The sequence below is a fragment of the Canis aureus genome, chromosome X (assembly GCF_053574225.1).
Source record: "Canis aureus isolate CA01 chromosome X, VMU_Caureus_v.1.0, whole genome shotgun sequence".
NCBI lineage: Eukaryota > Metazoa > Chordata > Mammalia > Carnivora > Canidae > Canis > Canis aureus.
In genome coordinates this window covers 18,332,359-18,345,148 of record NC_135649.1, presented here as the reverse complement: position 1 = coordinate 18,345,148, position 12,790 = coordinate 18,332,359, and the positions used below count along the sequence as shown (strand labels likewise).

The 12,790-nt window shown below is 43.8% G+C and overlaps 1 protein-coding gene across 10 annotated transcripts in view; it reads left to right on the top strand.

The window, feature by feature from the left end:
• Nucleotides 1-12,366, top strand: part of LOC144309022 (P2R1A-PPP2R2A-interacting phosphatase regulator 1-like) — an 82,547-nt gene extending 70,181 nt beyond the window's left edge. For 8 of the 10 annotated variants that reach the window (XM_077890063.1, XM_077890058.1, XM_077890057.1 and 5 more), the window contains one exon: nt 12,169-12,366. In XM_077890063.1, coding sequence (XP_077746189.1) covers nt 12,169-12,351 — 183 coding nt within the window. In that variant the 3' untranslated portion in view covers nt 12,352-12,366. Of the gene's footprint in view, nt 1-956; nt 1,080-12,168 lie in introns of those variants that run through there. The other 2 variants (XM_077890064.1, XM_077890059.1) reach the window with 1 other exon arrangement.
• The last annotated feature ends 424 nt before the right edge of the window (nt 12,367-12,790 follow it).

Here is a 12,790-nt window from a genome sequence, read left to right as displayed (position 1 = left end):
ATATTACCTTGTGCCCATTTCTGGGTCTCCATCTGGATCACTGAGGTAGCCAGGAAAGTTCCATTCAACCTAGCCAACAAGGGCTCATTAACACTGTGCTATGTGCCCAACCATATGCTAGGTGCTAGGGTCAGGGACGGGGAAGAAGAGAAGGAAGCTCTCCTAAAGAGATTCCAGGCTAGTGAAACATGTGCCATCCCCATGGGAAACAGCAAAGAGAAGTTGACACTTGCTAAGCACCTGTTAGGGGCCAGTCACTTGACAAACCCTGTAAGGCAGGTATTATCCCTATTTAACAGATGAGCAAACTGAGGATCAGAGAGGTTTAAGATAACTCACCCAAGATCACATAGCTAGTAAGTTATGGAACTAGGATTTGAACCCAGCAGCCCTGGGACTCAACATAAGAGAATAAGATGAGACAGCTTATAGTCAAGCATTTGGTTGCATGGGCCAGATGAGATGCACGCAAGAAGTTTTAGTGAGCTGTGTGGAATCTAGGAAGGCCAAGATGGGGCCTCTGGGAGAGAGAGTGTGTCAGGAAACTGACAGCCTGCAGCAGGTGCTCTCATGCCAAGTCCCTTTATAACCTGCCTATTACAACCACCTGTTCCCACTGAAGGGCTCAGGCTCTGTCCATCTCCTCTTCTGGTCTATTTGGGAAAGTAGGGAGAAGAGGCTGGGTCACATTTCTACCTTCAACACAAACCACCCCCTGTCCAAGGCTAGCTGAACTGTTACTGTTCCAAGTCCCTGACCTCCTGGGGCAGTTTCTCCATGCTTGTCAACCCAGAAGCATAGCTCCCTCAAAACTGAAAGGAGCCTCTCATTTGAGAACCACGAGACCCCACACCCCCCTGGCCTGCCCTCTCCCTCCTTTCCTACCCTTCTGCTTTTGTTCACAGAGAAGGCATGAAAGGAATTTAACATGTTTCTGCTTTTTTTTTCCATGGCAGGGAGAAGAGCTGGCCTAGTCAGATATAGAATCTTCCCAGTCTGCTCAAGCCATTACCACCAATCAAAGAGCCTCCATTTGAAACATCAGATCTGTAGAGTAAAATAAAAGAAGGGCACATTAATTCTCTGACTTTTTTTCCCCCAATGAAGAAAAGAAAAAGTTATTTCTTAAGTCTGTAGTTCTAATTCTCAACAGTCAAGGAGTTATGGTGTATGGGGCTGGCCTTCTCTCAAAAGAAAAATGGGATACATGAAAGTTTTTCTAGGTCACTTAAAAATGCAGAAGTGTACTCATATTTTTTAGAATTTTTATTTTTAAAGATTTTAGTTTTTTGAGACAGAGAGAGAGAGAACAGAAATGGGGAGGAGGGGCAGAGAGAGAAGGAGAAGCAGACTCCCCGATGACTAGGGAGCCCAATCTGAGGCTCGATCCCAGGACCCTGAGATCATGACCTGAGCCAAAGGCAGGCATTTAACCGACTGAGCCACCCAGGAGCCCCTAGACTTTCTATTTTGAAATAAGGATAGATTCACAGGTCATTGCCCTTCACCCAATCTCCCATAATGATTACATCACATGTAATTATAGTACCATAGAAAGCCCAGAAAATTGACATAGGTAGAATGCATGTATATAGTTGTATTTTTTATTACATGTGTAGATTTGTGTGACCCCCCCACCCCAATCAAGATAAAAAGCTATTCCGTCACCACAAAGATCTCCCTGGTGTATCCCTCTATAGTCACACTCCCCTGCCCCTTACCCTACCCCCCACCGTCCCTAATCTGTGGCAACCATTAATTTGTTCTCCCATCTCTATAACCTTGTACTTTAAACACTACAGTTCCCTTAAGAAAATGGACTGGCATCTCCAGTTTTCCTTTTGCTTGAAGGAATTTCACAGAATTCTCCAGCCCCATTTTCCACCCTGTGCACAAACTCCCCCTATAGTTCTTCCAGGCATCCATCCACCCGCTACAAGGTGCAAACCAGAAGTTTCTCTGGGATCTTGAAGTGTGTGATATAAATATTTAGAGCAAGGACATCGTTTCCTCCTACAAACTTACAATTATCAGTTTTCAGGGTAAGTTTAAACTCTTATCCTTAGATTAAATATTATGAAAGGCTCTCTTTCTCTCATGTGCTGATTTTCCCATATGTTCTATCCCAAGCTAGCATCTCCTTTTTCCATTCTTTTACCTAGTGAGAGGGATGAGATGCAGGAGGCCCGGAAGGCTCACAGAAAATTCCAGAAATCCCTTCCTTAACTATAGATTAAATAGTCTGGCCTCCAGCAGTTGGGGCCTTTCAAATATAATTGGTGCCTGTGTGGAATTTATTTCCCAGGCTGACTGTGATTGTTATCTCCATGATATCTACGGGTCATTCCTGGGGAGATAAAATCCAAACTGGAGCCCAGCTGCCCTGGAGCCCAACTCCCCAGGACTCACTGGTGGTGGGTAAGAGAGCTTTACAGGGCATTCTATAGCCTGCCACGTCAGAAAATAATGACTCAAAATCAGGCTAAGACCAGAAGGGGCTAGCAGAAGTCAACCCATGAGGGTTCAACGGCTGAGATTAATCTGGATCCCTCACCTCTTCTCCCCTGGACTGTTGAAATCTGTCCACTTTTCACAAACTGAACTTCTTTCAACAAAGAGCAGCTAGTTCTCGACTGGAGAGCAGCACTTGCACAGAGCCAGACTCAGGCCCCGTAGGACGTGCTCTTTGAAAAAATGACTTCAAGGATAGAGGCGCCTGATTTGGGGCTAGGAGACACTGCAAGCTAATGAACACCCTCCTTCTTGAGATATGGCTAACAGTACCCCAGCCCCCCCCCCACTCAGAAAGTGGGGGATTCCTGCCTTCGAGAAGACTCTGCACTTCTCCTTAGATGGGGAAGAGTATGAGCAGTGAGGGAGAGAAAGCGAAACCACAGCTTGCTGTGTGCCCACCACCCCCCCCCCCGCCCAAGGGCCATTGCTCTGCGTCCCCATCACGGGTTCCTGCCCGAAGGCTGAAGGCCTGCAGGATGCATGGTGAATGCCGCTACTCACAGCTCCCGGTTTTCCCCTTGCACCAAATAACCTGTGTGTGTGATTTGTCATTTCCAAAGTGAAAACGTATCTCTAGCTGCTTTAATAATCCCAACACATGGGACGCCTGGGTGGCTCAGTGGTTGAGCCTCTGCCTTTGGCTTGGGTTGTGATCCCTGGGTCCTGGGATCAAGTCCTGCGACGGGCTCCCTGCAGGGGGCCTGCTTCTCCCTCTGCCTGTGTCTGCCTCTCTCTGTGTGTCTCTCATGAATAAATAAATAAAATCTTTAAAAACAATAATAATCCCTTGAGCAGCCCCGGTGGCGCAGCAGTTTAGCGCCGCCTGCAGCCCGGGGTGTGATCCTGGAGACCCCGGATTGAGTCCCGCGTCGGGCTCCCTGCGTGGAGTCTGCTTCTTTCTCTGCCTGTGTCTCTGCCTCTCTTTCGCTCTCTCTGAATAAATAAATCTTTAAAAATAATAATAATAATAATAATCATCATCATCCCAACACGTGCTTAGTTGCTTTGGTTTTTTTAGGGGGTAATTTCTGTGGCTCCTCTCCGGCTATTTCTTCAACCTGTGGCAGATGCACAGCCCCCAGGGCCCATTCATGGTTGGGAATCTGCTCATGGCTCTGCCCATTGCTAGCTGGACACCTCCTGGTGGAGAGCAGGTAACTTCCACCCTCCTGACCTCAGTTTCCTCATCTGCAAAGGACAGATAAATAATGGCCGCTCTCCTAACCTGATGAAGGAGGTCATGTAGATAAACACATTAGCAGCATCTTTGTGCAAGTTTCAGAGGGAAAATGTAGTGATTGAAACATTCCAATACAGTTTTAACGTTTTAAAATGTTCTTATGGTTTAAAAAAACATTATTGGATCCTTGGGTGGCGCAGCGGTTTAGCGCCTGTCTTTGGCCCAGGGCGCGATCCTGGAGACCCGGGATCGAATCCCACGTCGGGCTCCCGGTGCATGGAGCCTGCTTCTCCCTCTGCCTGTGTCTCTGCTTCTCTCTCTCTCTGTCTATCATGAATAAATAAATAAAATCTTTAAAAAAAATTTAAAAAATTATTTTTTTTTTTTGTAATTCAAATGGTTACTTTTCTTTATTTTTTCTTACCAAGTTTTTCATTTTAATTCCAGCATAGTTAATGTACGGTGTTCTATGAGTGTCAGGTGTACAATATAGTGATTTGACAGGTCTATACGGGACTCCGTGTGCATCATAATAAGTGTGCTCTTTAATTCCCATTGCCTATTCTACCCATCCCCCCCTCCCCTCTGGTAACCAATTGGTTTGTCCTCTAGAGTTAAGAATCTGTTTCTTTGTTTCCCTCTCTCATTTTTTCCTTTGCTCATTTGTTTCTCAGATTCCACATATCAGTGAAATCCCATGGTATTTGTCTTTCTCTGATTGACTTATTTCACTTGGCGTTATACTCGCTAGCTCCATCCATGTTGGTACAAATGGCAAGATTTCATCCTTCTTATGGGTAATATTCCATTGTATATATCTACCACATCTTTATCGATTCATCTGTCAATGGATCCTTGGGCTGCTTCTGTAATGTAGCTATTGTAACTAATGGTGCCATAAACATAGGGGTGCCTGTATCCCCTTGAATTAGTGTTTTTGTATTTTGGGGGGAAATACCCAGGAGTTTGACTACTCTATCATAGAGTAGTTCTATTTTTAATTTTTTGAGGAACCTCCATACTGTTTCCCAGAGTGGCTGCATCAGTTTGCATTCCCATCAGTAGTACACAAGGGTTCCTTTTTCTCCACATCCTCAGCAACACTTGTTGTTTTTTATGTTTTTTATTTTAGCCATTCTGACCTGTATGAGGTGATATCTCATTGTGGTTATGATTTGTATTTCCCTGATGATGAGTGATGTGGAACAACTTTTCATGTGCCTGTTGACCATCTGTAGGTCTTCTAAGAAATATCTTTCCACGTCTTGCCCATTTTTAATTGGATTATTTGTTTCTTGGGGTGTTGAGTTGTATAAGTTCTTTATATATTTTTAAGACTACCCCTTTATCAGATATGTCATTTGCAAATATTTTCTCCCATTTAGTATGTTGTATTTTAGTTTTGTTCATTGTTTGCTTCACTGAGCAGAAGCCTTTTATTTTGACGTAGTCCCAATACTTTATTTTTGTTTTTATTTCCCTTGCCTCAGGAGACCCATTCTAGAAGGATGCTGCTACAACCAATGTCAGACAAAATTACTATTCGTGCTTTCTTCTAGGATTTCTATGACTTCATGTCCCACGTTTAGTTTATTTTTGTGTGTGGTAGAAGGAAGGGGTCCAATTTCATCCTGTCCAGTTTTCCCAACACCATTTGTTGAAGAGACTGTTTTTCCCCATTGCATATTCTTTCCTCCTTTGTCAAAGATTAATTGACTATATAATTATGGGTTTATTTCTGGGTTTTCTGTTATATTAATCTATATGTCTGTTTTTGTGTCAGTGCTATACTGTTTTGATGACTAGAGCTTTGTAATATACCTTGAAGTCTGGAATTGTGATACCTCCAGTTTTTTTCTTTTTCAAGATTGCTTTGGATATTTGGGGTCTTTTTTTGGGAGATTTTCCCCTAAGGTCAGGAACAAGACAAGGATGTGCACTCTCGCCACTTTTATTCAACATAGTACTGGAAATCCTAGCCACAGCAGTCAAACAACAAAAAGAAATAAAAGGCATCCAAATTGGTAAGGAAGAAGTAAAACTTACTATTTGCAGATGACATGATACTATATATAGAAACCCCTAAAGACTTCACCAAATACTGTAACTAATAAATGAATTCAGTAATGTCACAGGATACAAAACCAATGTACTGTTGCATTTCTATATACTAATAATGAAGCAGCAGAAAGAGAAATTACCAAAACAATCCCATTTACAATTGCACCAAAAATAATCAAATACCTTGGATTAAACTTAACCAATGAGGTAAAAGAACTATGCTCTAAAAACTATAAAACACTGGTGAAAGAAATTGAAGAGGACCCAAAGAAATGGAAAGACATTCCTTGCTCATGGATTGGAAGAACAAATATTGTTAAAATGTCCCCCAAAAAAATGTCTCTACTACCCAAAGCAACCTACACATTTAATGCAATCCCTATCAAAATGCCAGCAGTGGGATCCCTGGGTGGCGCAGCAGTTTGGCGCCTGCCTTTGGCCCAGGGTACGGTCCTGGAGACCCTGGATCGAGTCCCACATCAGGCTCCCTGCATGGGGCCTGCTTCTCCCTCTGCCTGTGTCTCTGCCTCTCTCTCTCTCTCTCTCTCTGTGTGTGTGTGTGTGTGACTATCATGAATAAATAAATAAAATCTTTAAAATAAAAAAAATTTAAAAAACCAAAATGCCAGCAGCATTTTCACAGAGCTAGAACAAACAATCCTAAAGTTTGTGTGGAACCACAAAGATCCCGAATAGCCAAAGCAATCTTGAAATAGAAAAACATTCTTATTTTAAAGATCATTTATTTCAGAGAGAGAAAGAGAAAGAACGAGTAGGGGGAGGGGCAGAAGGAGAGGGAGAAGCACACTCCCCACTGAGCAGAGAGCCTGCCTCTGGGCTCAATCCTAGGACCCTGGGATTGTGACTTGAGCCACTGACTGAGCCATCCAGGTGCCCCTAGGAAAACATTCTTTTTTTTTTAAGATGTATTTATTTATTCATGAGAGACACACAGGCAGAGGGAGAAGCAGGCTTGCCACAGGGAGCCTAATGGGGGACTCAATCCAGGATCCCAGGATCACGCCCCAAGCTGAAGGCAGATACCCAACTGTTGAGCCACCCAGGCGTCCCTAGAAAAGCATTCTTAAAATAACTCTCATTCTTATCTATTTTACCTGAGGCCAGGATTTTTGGCCTATTTGGACTCAATTCTTACTATTCATTATATTTTTTAGCATGAGGGTGAGGTTGGCCATAAAATATTACGAAATTGTAAGGATGTGGGATTAAAAAAAAAAGTGTGGGATAAAGTGATCCAAACACTAGGAATTTGATCTCGTGCACAAAGACAGTTAACTTTGTTGAGCCAGTTGGTTGTAAAATGCCAAGTCAATCAGAATAACTCCTGTGGTGTCTATCAGCAGGCCAGTTTGTATGCCTCTTCACCTGGTCTTTTTTTTTTTTTTTTTTTTTTGTGAGGGCAGATTGCCCTGAACCGGATCCCTGGGGCTCTGAGCTGAGAACTTCATCAGGTTCCTGCTACTGGCTAATTAATCATCAAATCAACTCATTGCAAAACCAAGTAGCCATGCTGATCCATTAATGCAGGTCTCCAGAGTCAATAGGACAGCAGAAAGAGAAGAAAATGGCCTAATCTCCTCCCAGGATTACAGGGGAGAAGCTCCCAAGATCTGATGAGTCCCTGCTAAACTGGGGGTATGATCCAGGATTATGCTTTTTCTACCTTTTCCTGTAATATTCCTTTGAAAATGCTACTCAGAAAACAGAAGGACCTGTGGCATTGCCCAGCAGTGCTCAGCATGGAAAGGTCCCTTCTCTACGTAAGCAGTGCTCTTGCCCAGAGCTATAGGCTCAGACCACCCAGCTGCATGGAAAGTGAAATCGCGGTCAACCATCTACCCTTTCTGGCCAAGTGATGTCAAAGCGGTATGGTTGATTTTTAAAATGCGTTGCCCAGCTCTTCGGATCTGTAACATCTTCCTTTCGTTCCAGGAGAGCCTGTGGTTGCAGTTTGGTTCATATTTGGGTCGACGGTCACTGTCAAGAGGGAGTTACTCTGATAATTGCTCCAGTTTTTTTTTCCTGAAATAATTGAGCTGTCTACCTGATGCCATAATAATGGATTGAAAAGTGAAAAGTTCTTTCAGTGGAGTAAGTGATTGCTTGTGTGATAGCAGACGGTGTGGTTTTCTGTTGCTGTTGTTGCCGAGGTGGCTGGTTGTTTTATGTTGTGTAAATACATACTATCTCTTTTTTTTTCTTTTTGTTACTGAGTTGCCCCAAAAGTGAGCTTCCTAGTGGGGTGGCTGCATGGTATAAGTGATAAAATCATCAACTCTGAAGCCAGACGGATCTAAATGTATTATCTGTGAGATCTCAGGAAGGCCAAATCATATACCTGAGCCTCAGTTATCTCATCTGTAAATTGGGCAAGTTTATATCTGCCTTGAAGTGTTGTTGCAGGATTGTTAGGAGGCTATTTTAAGTGTCCACCCTGGGTCAGGCAGTCAGTATTTCTTAACTTGTAATGTACACACAGATCACGCAGGGATCTTGTTCAACTGCTGCCTCTGATTCAGTGGGTCTGGGGTGGGGTGGGAGGTTCTTCATCGCCAGTAAGCTCCCAGGTGATGCCCATGCTGCTGGTCCACGGACCATACTCTGAGTTGCAAGTATGTCGTTTGCAAAGTGCCCAGCACAGTTAGTAATTAATACATGATCATCCCCCAAATAATTCAACCAGTTCACTTAAAAATTACTGAGATGAAATTTCCTCAAAATATCCTCTTTCCTTAAATGTAATACTGGTCTGCCTGTAGCTATGTTCCCATAGCCTTTTCAAGATGGCTCTTTGAGATTGGCCATGGTTGGTACTTTCTGAAGGCTGGGAATAGGTACATGGGAGGGGTTCATTATAACTATTCTCTCTTCCTCTGTACATGTTTAACATTTTCCAAAATACATTTTTTAAATTAGAAAACCCCAGTGGAAGATTTTTAGGGCAGATAGTGTTCTGTATGATACTGCAATGGTGGATCATGTCACTATACGTTTGTCCAGACCCACAGGATATACACCAAGAGTGAACTCCAATGTAAACAATGGACTTTGGGTGATAATGACCTGTCAGTGGAGGTTCGGCCATTGTAACAAATCCACAGCTGGGGGATACAGAGAGGGGAGAGGCTTATGCATGTGTTGGGGGGGAAAGGGGTATATGGAACTCTCAGTACTTTCTGTTTGTTTGCCGTGCACCCAGAACTGTTCTAAACAATAAAGTCTATTAAGAAAAACCACACAAACAAACAAAAAACACCTGTTTCCTAACAGCCTGAGAACAGTGGGAGACAGGTTACCTAGTACAGTGATTACCTCCCAAAGCATGTTCATTAGAAGAGAAAAAGCTTTCATTTCGATTCTGCAAATAAATCCATTCCCAACCTTGCCGTCTGTGACCTATGATTGTATAAAAGTAATTGACCCATCCACCCCAGGATTTAGCACAGTTTTTCCCTTACCATTAGCATGGTTCACACTTCATTTTATCACAACGCTTTGCACGTTGTTTTTCTCTGCCGTGCTGGACTAAAATCCATCCACATCCTCATAAAATCATTTATTCTTTTCACTTTGTTGAATCAGGGCTTTCCTCCACCTACCTGGATCACATCCTGATCTGCCTGGCTTGTGTGTTCATTAAGCCAGTGATTCACAAAGCAATTGCCAAGCTAATTGGAAAATGCATTTAGTGAGCCGGACATTCCCCATCATCATCTTCCTTGAACTGGGCCCAGTTTTTATTAGCTACTGAGCTGATTGACATAGCTCAGGATGGGTGTCATCAAACATTTGGACATCTTTTGATTAACCAAGTGACAGGGGCAAGTCAGAAAGAAACAAAATGAACACAGTAAGGACATGGCCAGCTTGAGCTTAGTCTGTTTGCAATTCTTTTTTTCTCTTGGTTATATAAAGCCTCTCTAAACCACTGTCCTAATCGATTCCTCTCTTTTCCGCGTATGGCTTACTTAAAGGGTCTTTGATGTGGTAACTGGACGAAGCTTCATCCCAATGGCCTGTAGCTGGGTCAACCCTTTGTTATTCTGTTTGGTATTTAATCCTGGAGAGTTATGTTCTGCTCTGGTATGTTGTTTATCACTTCCAGATTATAGGTGTAGCAAATATTTTCCTAATGAAATAATCACTAACTTGGCCTTCTCCTGCTGGGATAACACAAACAGGCTCTGCAGAGTTCTCCATCTGAATCTTCTAGTGGGACTGCGGGCTTCTAATTCCACCCCACTCCCTCCAATGTCCTTTGGGTCCATTTTAAATTGTTCCCTTTAATTGTCTTCTCTCCAAATGTCAGGGCTTTCGGTGCTACTGGCAATCCTCAATCTTTTCCATAATAATAAAGTTTTGAAATGTCAGCGTTCTGTTTCTGTGTGCATGCCGAAACCCGTAGGTGTGTCGCCTTGGCAGCTGCCCTGTCATCTTTGCGCTCCAGTGTTCTGGGAAGGAAAATATCCAGGAGAGACACTCGTCTCCAGAATCCTTCCTAGAAACCCAAAACTTGACATGCTGACTTCATCCAGCTCCTTTTGAAGTTTACTTGGGTGGCAGGGCTGTGCAGGCCTCACCATCTCGAGGTGACAGAAACACCTGCAGCGACAGATAATTACAGCGCTCACCAGGCCTCTGGCGGTGCATTTCCTGTTTGCGGGCTGCTTGCAGCATGAATCATGTTTGCTTGCGCGGTGACAACCCCTTCTATACCTGGTTCCCGATTAAACTTTGTAATACCCGTGGCAGACCGCGTTGGGTCCCCGCTCATCACCGCACGGAGGATGCTTTGTTCGTGGCAGACGGGAAATAAGGGCAACAGCCTCCCGGTCTCCAAGAGCACCCTAGAAACAGTTTGAAGACAACCTGCCCCCCCTCGTGGCATGCTCACCCTGGGCCTCTTGTGAATCCAGCTCCTCTCTGTATCCGACCCAGGCCCACCCCTGAAAAGTCAGCTCCGACCCCTCCCAGCCCCTGCGGCCCCAGGCGGGGTGTGCCACCCGGGTCCCAGCTGTCCGTCCGAGGCGCATCGCTCCCGCCCTTGCCCCGTGCCACCACCCCGACGTGGCCTGCAGATCGGGCGCCGCAGACACGCTGTCCGCTGTCCGATCATTCACCGGTCACCCAGTTCTTGGCGAATACAGCCCGTCCGAAAGTGACAGGTCTCCATGGAAAGGGAAGGATGTTATGCAGTTGAATGAAGGAATCTCTAACAGGGAAGACCCAACTGCTCGGTGACTCTGGGAATCTACTTCAGAAACTCCTTTGGCCCTTTTACAAAACTGGGAAATCACACACTACAGAAAGGAGGAAAGCTGCCTGGGAGAGACACTGCTTACGAATTTAGGCTTTGGTACGAAATCCTGCTACTGAGTCATCGAGAAAAAAACCCTTCCATGAGGATAAAGGAATAAATTCTCCCATACTGTTATCTAGCACCTTTATGGTGTTTTTTTGTTTGTTTGTTTGTTTTGTTTTTTTTGCATTTAAACTGTTGATCCATTTAGAGTTTATCCTGGTAGCATGCATCAGTGCAACCTCAATTTTTTCTAGATGGCTGTCCAGTTGTTCTCATGCCATTTACTGACCAGTATTTCTGTTTTTCTGTTGTGAGAGGACACCTCTAGCATATAATACATTCCTAGATGCTTTTGGGTCTATTTCTGTACTTCTAATTCTTTTCCATTAGTCTATTCATGGGCCAATGCCACAGAATTACTGGGATTATATAAATGTTTTAATGTCTGGAAGAATTTCTCCCATTAATCTTCTTTTTAAGAGTTTTCCTGGCTGTGCCTATCTCCATATGCATCTAGAATCAACTTGTCTAAATTAAGAAGAGATACCAAAACCTCCTGGTATTATTGGAACCATATTAAATTGATATAACTTAGAAACAAGGGAGGGGCACCTGGGAGACTCAGACCACTGAGCATCTGACTTGATCTCAGCTCAGCTCGTGATCTCAGGGTTCTGGGTTCAAGCCCCGTTGTTGGGCTCCAAACCCAGCAAGGAGCCTACCTTAAAAAAAAAACTATTAAGGGATGCCTGGGTGGCTCAGCGGTTGGGCATCTACCTTTGGCCCAGGGCATGATCCCAGGGTCTGGGATCAAGTTCCGCATTGTGCTCCTTGCAGGGAGCCTGCTTCTCTCTCAACCTGTGTCTTTGCCTTGCTCTGTTGTGTCTCTCATGAATAAATAAATAAACTCTTTTTTAAAAAACTGTTTAAAAAGAAACAAGGTAAGTTCTAATGATGTCAAAACTGTATATACAAGAATAAGATGTCTTCCCATTTTTTTTTTGCTATTGTAATGGATTATTCTGTTTGATCTTTAAACTGGTGTCTGTATGTATATGTTTTTAAGATTTTATTTATTTATTTATGATAGTCACACAGAGAGAGACAGAGAGGCAGAGACACAGGCAGAAGGAGAAGCAGGCTCCATGCACCAGGAGCCCGACGTGGGATTCGATCCCGGGTCTCCAGGATCACGCCCTGGGCCAAAGGCAGGCGCCAAACCGCTGCGCCACCCAGGGGTCCCTGTATGTATATGTTTAAATATGATTTGTAACCTTGCAATGGTCTGGGGTTTTCTAGGATTCAAAATCCAGAAGCCATAAAAGATTCATAAATTTAACTACCCCAGATTAAGTTTTATGTGGTAAAAATAACATAAGCAAAAAGAAAAATGAGGGATCCCTGGGTGGCGCAGCGGTTTGGCGCCTGCCTTTGGCCCAGGGCACGATCCTGGAGACCCGGGATCGAATCCCACATCGGCCTCCCGGTGCATGGAGCCTGCTTCTTCCTCTGCCTATGTCTCTGCCTCTCTCTCTCTCTCTCTCTGTGACTATCATAAATAAATTTAAAAAAATTTAAAAAAAAAAAAAAAAAAAGAAAAATGAGAAACTAGAAAGAAATATTTGCAACTCATATTACAAAAAGCTCCCACAGCCAGTAAGAAAAAAACCACCCAGCCACCAGAAAGCAGGGGGTGGGGCAACAGAGGATAT